The sequence below is a fragment of the Artemia franciscana genome, chromosome 21 (genome assembly GCF_032884065.1).
Source record: "Artemia franciscana chromosome 21, ASM3288406v1, whole genome shotgun sequence".
NCBI classification, from domain to species: Eukaryota; Metazoa; Arthropoda; class Branchiopoda; order Anostraca; family Artemiidae; genus Artemia; species Artemia franciscana.
Window position 1 is genome coordinate 21,442,471 of NC_088883.1, and position 6,000 is coordinate 21,448,470.

A 6,000-nucleotide genomic window follows, 5' to 3' on the forward strand; every position below is an offset into this window, starting at 1 on the left:
TTAGGAAAACCTTAATTAAACCACTGTCTAAGAAATGTGACAAGAGTGAGTGTCGTAATTATCGATGCATTAGTCTGGTCTCTGTAGGTAGCAAATTACTGAGTAATATGATACTTTTTAGACTGAGACATACTGTAGACAAAGTTTTAAGGGAAGAACAATGCGGTTATAGAAAAGGTAGAGGATGTGTCGACCATGTTTTCACTCTTAGGTTAATAATTGAGAAGTCCCTTCGTTGTCAAACACCTTTGGTCCTTAGTTTTATCGATTATGAGCAAGCTTTCGATTCTGTTGATAGAACAGCGTTAACAAAGGTCTTATCGTTATATGGTATACCAGAAAAATACATTAAAGTGATTTGCGCTATGTACGAGAATAATACTGCTGCGGTTAAGGTAGGAAATGAGGTTAGCAACTGGTTTTGTATTAAATCAGGAGTTAAGCAGGGTTGTGTTCTATCCCCCTTTATATGGATCATTTTGATGGACTTCGTCTTAAGGAGCACAGGAAAGGCAATTGGAGACCATGGAATCAAATGGGGAGGAAGAACGCTCCTGGACTTAGATTATGCTGATGATTTAAGCATATTAGATGAAAGTGTGAGCAAAATGAATGAATCTTGAGAGGTTTTACGAGTTCAGGGTGCTAAAATAGGCTTGAAAATTAATGTTAAGAAGACTAAGTCACTAAGGCTAGGAATAAGTGAAGATGAACAGGTGACATTAGGTAACGAAAAGATTGATCAGGTTGGGAGCTTCAGTTTCCTTGGTAGTATTATTAGTAAAGATGGTGGGAGCAGTGAAGATGTTAAAAGTAGAATAGCTAAAGCTCAGGGTGTTTTTTCACAGTTAAAAAAAGTTTGGAAGAATAGAAAGATAAGCCTACAAACCAAGATTAGAATATTGGAAGCTACAGTGATGACAGTGGTCAAATATGGCTCTGAAGCATGGGCACTCCGAAAAGCAGATGAAAATTTACTAGATGTTTTCCAGAGAAATTGCCTACGGATTGTTCTGGGTACCTGGCTGACTGACCGTATTTCAAACAGTAGGTTGTACGAAAAGTGTGGTTCAATCCCGCTTTCTGGGGCTATAATGAAAGAAAGGTTGAGATGGCTAGGCCACGTTCTACGGATGAAGGATGACAGATTACCGAAGATTGTCCTTTTTGGCCAACCGTCTGGGGCTACACGGAAAGCAGGTCGTCCTTGTCTGGGTTGGGAGGATGTCATAAATAAGGATTTAAAGGAAATGGGAACTTCCTGGGAGGGTGTAAAGAGGGAGGCTTTAAATAGATTAGGTTGGAGGAGGAGCGTGCGTAGCTGTGTTGGCCTCAGGCGGCTTGGTGCTGCAGTGAGTTATTAGTAGTAGTAGTAGTAGTAGTAGTATTTTATAATTGAAACTAACTTTTAAATCTTTAGGTATTTTTCTAGTTTTTTATTAAAAAATGAAAATTATTGCTCAGACACCATAAATAATGTTGCACTTTACAAAATAACTTTAGTGATCATGAACTGAGAACTAAAAAAAATCTACGAAAATAAAGCAAAACGTTGGAGATAAGGCACTTTAGGAGACAAGCCAAAAAAAGTTTGGTTCCAGGAGGCAAGATGTTAATAAAAAATTTGCTATTACAGAGCTATAGTAAAAGAAAGTTTTTCGTAAAAACATAAATTGTTTTTGAAGTTATTTTTGTTAATTATGAAATGTTTTTAAACTCATCAATTTCCTTTCAAATTAGTCATTCAACAGCTGTCTATGATTTTCCAGTGCCAACCTAGCTGAGGTGAAAAAAAAAGAAAAAAAAAGAAAAAAGAAGCTGTCGATGCAGAATATCGTGGTTACACCTACTTCTTTTTATTTTCAAACCAATATATTTTCCTTGTTACTCAAGCCCAGGGAAAGTTAGTTTCCTACATAGGGGTATTAGACAAGGAAGTTGTAATAGTGTACTTCTTTTTTTGATCTGACTCTAGTTTTAGGAGTTATGGGCTATTTTGTTTCTTACAATGGGATGTGATCGTCTCTTACTGTTGCAAGCTACCGCTGTTATTCCGATACAGGAGCTGAAAACTTCTCCATAAGGGTTTACTTATATGCTCAATTCAGTAGTGAGATTTTCATTAGTATAACTCGCTTCTGTTGGGTATTTCACATCTTACTCAAAAATCGGTTAAATTTTCTCCGTTTCATAGCTTTTGATGGGCAAAACTAAGCTTAATGAATTTTACATATTTGGAGCCAGCAAAAACCAAACATTTTGTTCTATTAATTTTTGTTACACTTTTTTTTCCAGAATTTTGGTTAAAATTGGGCTGAATCCCTCCTTATTTGTAATTCATTGCCAGAAAATATTTGAACAATAGAATGATCCTTCCTTTGTCTGATGCAGTCACGACATTTGAATGGAGACTTAAATTTCTAATGTACCATATTTTTTTTTTCATTTCAGGATTTGACTTTTGACGACATTAAAGAATCAATCTATTACACATCAATTCCTTTGCTTTGTGACATTGGCGGTTCTCTTGGCCTTCTTCTTGGTGCGTCCGTTTTAACTTTTTTTGAAATAGTTGAAGCTATATCTGTTGCATTTTTCGTAAGTGGTAAGAGTGTGACTGACAAAATTAAGCAAAAGAAATCTAGAAATAAAAATAGCTCCTATTTATGATTATAGATGACTTTTATGTAGGGAACTTTAGAACATGTGAATAGCTCTGTCCGTGGGGCTACAAACCTGGTTCCACTTTCGCACAGCTGGATATTACAGTATTGTTCTCCCCCTCTGCCTCTTTAGACTAATCCCAATATTTTTTAGACAATTTCTCAACTTTTTTTTAAATACTACTTATCATCACTGGACAGCTAAAACCTCTGGTTGGTATCTTTTCCTGTAAAAAAATACTTTAGTGTATAATTGTGTCGCCAGTTCTTCAATTCATAAGAATATAGAGGGGGCAATATTATATATATATATATATATATATATATATATATATATATATATATATATATATATATATATATATATATATATATATATATATATATATATACTAGCTGTTGGTGTGGCGCGAAGTGCCATACCAACACCTAGTTGGTGGGGGCGCTTTGCAACCCCTCGCGCGCGTAAGTCGTTACGCGCCATATTAGTTACGTGCCATTGTAGTTTTGTCCCTGTGTCCCACCTGTGAATATAGATAGATATATACATGTTTTTAACTACGTAAAACTTGCAAATATACAATATTCTTCGCTGTCCCATCGTCTGTGGATATGAATAGATTGTCAGGTTTATCGACTCTTGAACATGCAACATATAATTGTCCATGGGAAAACAATCCGTATTCAGATCTATTTTGCATTTTTCTAACGATTGCCCTTGGGCTTTGTTGATGGTAATTGCTAATCGAACATTCCCTGTGTCCCCGTCGTCATTTATATATCCCCCATGTGCCCTTCCGGCGTCCCCGTTGTAGTTGTAGTCCTGTGTCCCGGTCGTCATTTATTCCCTGTGTCCCGCTTGTCATTTGTGTCCCGGTCTGTAATTTCTCTTTGAGTGTTCCGGTCGTCATTTATATTCCTTGTGTCCCGGTGTCCCGGTCTGTAACATACGACAATAGATCAATTGTGTTGTAACTTTGTTCACGATCCCATTCTACACATGTAGAAATAGAAGCAATACGATTAGGTGAAGGCATTCCCAAATGCTTGAGAAGTTTGTTTGCAATAGATAAGCACAGTCCAAGGTCATACCTGACCTTTCTAGCCGCATTCGGTGGAGTATATTGTAGGCCTTTTGCGATTTGTATTTCTCCCATAACTCTGTAGGAGATGAAGGAGAGCAACTTTTGCCGGAAGACACGGGCCGTAATGTCATGTCTATGAACCGGTGATTGTACAGGATGTAAAAGCTGTTGTATCCCAAGATGGATTATATGTAAATGTAATAAATGACGAATCATTAATCTATAGGCATAATATTCCATTGCGCTGCATTTCTTATCCATTTCTTTGTTAGTGGCTGGATTTATCAATTTAATATTAAAGTGATAGCCGTCGGCTCCATCCCAAAAAATGATAGGATATTGTAGGTTATCGTAGCATCGATGAGTTTAAGCAATTCTTGTCAACTGATTGTTTCGCGTAAGAACTGATCACCGACCATAACGATTGCCACTTCGTTGATAGTTGCGTATCAGTAGGCATCAATTCGATTGCTGTTTTGAACAGAAGCACTAAATTATTATTTTTGTTGAAAAGATGTTGCAACTGGGAAACGATAGTCCTTTCAACGTCGTTTTTTTATCATCGGTATCACTTTCAAGTTGTTTGGTTTATTTTACCTTGGCTTGTCTTTCGTCACTATGAAATACATATCGCCGAACCTTTGTTTTTTTAACTAAAATCTGGTAGGCATTGATGACCTTATCCAAGTCAAAATCCCGAACCCAATCATCATCGCTATCATTTTCAGTTTGATACGTTTTGACTCTCGCTGTCTAGATTGATTTTCATCTAACTGCGCGGTTTTGTGTTCTTTAGCCGCAAGCCTTTTGGCATTAACTCTTTGAGCAGCTTCCTCGGCTGTTTCTTCTGCCATTGTAGGATTTATACTAAAATTTCTCTTTTAATTAACTATTTGAACAGCTTCCTCGACTGTTTGTTCTGTCATTTTAAGATCTGTAATAAAAATTTCTCTTTGAAACGCCTTCTTATATAATTATAATGACGTCATATACAAAGCCTTTGCCGTCATATACAAAGCCTTTGACGTCATATACAAAAATACAAAATACATACCTGACGTCATAATGCTCAATCCTTATAATGACGTCAGTGGACAAACAAGACGTCAGTCGACAAACAACTTATTTTTATATCTATACTAGCTGTTGGGGTGGTGCTTAGCGACACCCCAACACCTAGTTGGTGGGGGCGCTTTGCCCCCCCAAGCCCCCCCCCCCGAGCACGTAAGTCGTTACTTGCCATATTAGTTACGCGCCATTGTAGTTGTGTCCCTGTGTCCCACCTGTGAATATAGATAGATATATATTTTTTTAACTACGTAAATGTTGCGAATATACAACATTCTTGGTTGTCCCATTGTCTGTGCATATAAATAGATTGTCAGGTATACCGACTCTTGAACATGCAACATATAATTGTCCATGGGAAAAACAATCTGTATTCAGATCTATACCTCATTATTCTAATGATTGCCCTTGAGCTTTGTTCATGGTGATTGCTAATCGAAAAATCCCTGTGTCCCCGACGTCATTTATATATCCCCCTGTGCCCCCCGGCGTCCCTGTTGTAGTTGTGTCCCTGTGTCCCGGTCGTCATTTATATTCCCTGTGTCCCGGTCGTCATTAGTGTCCCGGTGTCCCAGTCTGTAATTTCTCTTTGAGTGTCGCGGTCGTCATTTATATTCCCTGTGTCCCGGTGTCCCGGACGTCATTTTTGTCCCGGTCGTCATTTGTGTTCCGGTGTCCCGGTCTGTAATTTCTCTTTGAGTGTCCCGGTCGTCATTTATATTCCCTGTGTCCCGGTCGTCATTTGTGTCCCGGTGCTTTGTTGATGGTGATTGCTAATCGAACATTCCTTGTGTCCCGGTCGCTTTCTCTTTGAGTGTCCCGGTCGTCATTTATATTCCCTACTAGCTGTTGAGGTGGCGCTTCGTATGCCCCCAAACCCCCGCGCACGTAAGTTGTTACGCGCCATATTAGTTACGCGCCATTGTAGTTGTGTCCCTGTGTCCCACCTGTGAATAGATATATATATATATATATATATATATATATATATATATATATATATATATATATATATATATATATATATATATATATATATATATATATATATATATATATATATATATATATATATATATATATATATATCTATCTATATATATAAAAATAAGTTGTCTGTCTGTGGATCCGGTGACGTCATGTTTCTGTGTCGGCTGACGTCATGAAGTTAGTTGTCGTCATTT

At 37.5% G+C, this 6,000-nt stretch overlaps 1 protein-coding gene across 1 annotated transcript in view; it reads left to right on the plus strand.

Moving 5' to 3' along the window:
- Positions 1-2,670, plus strand: part of LOC136040706 (acid-sensing ion channel 2-like) — a gene marked incomplete at its 5' end in the record, with an annotated part of 46,601 nt that extends 43,931 nt beyond the window's left edge. Inside the window, 1 exon segment of the mRNA XM_065725008.1 lies at positions 2,452-2,670. Within this exon segment, the coding sequence (XP_065581080.1) occupies positions 2,452-2,670 (219 nt within the window).
- Between the last annotated feature and the right edge of the window lie 3,330 nt (positions 2,671-6,000).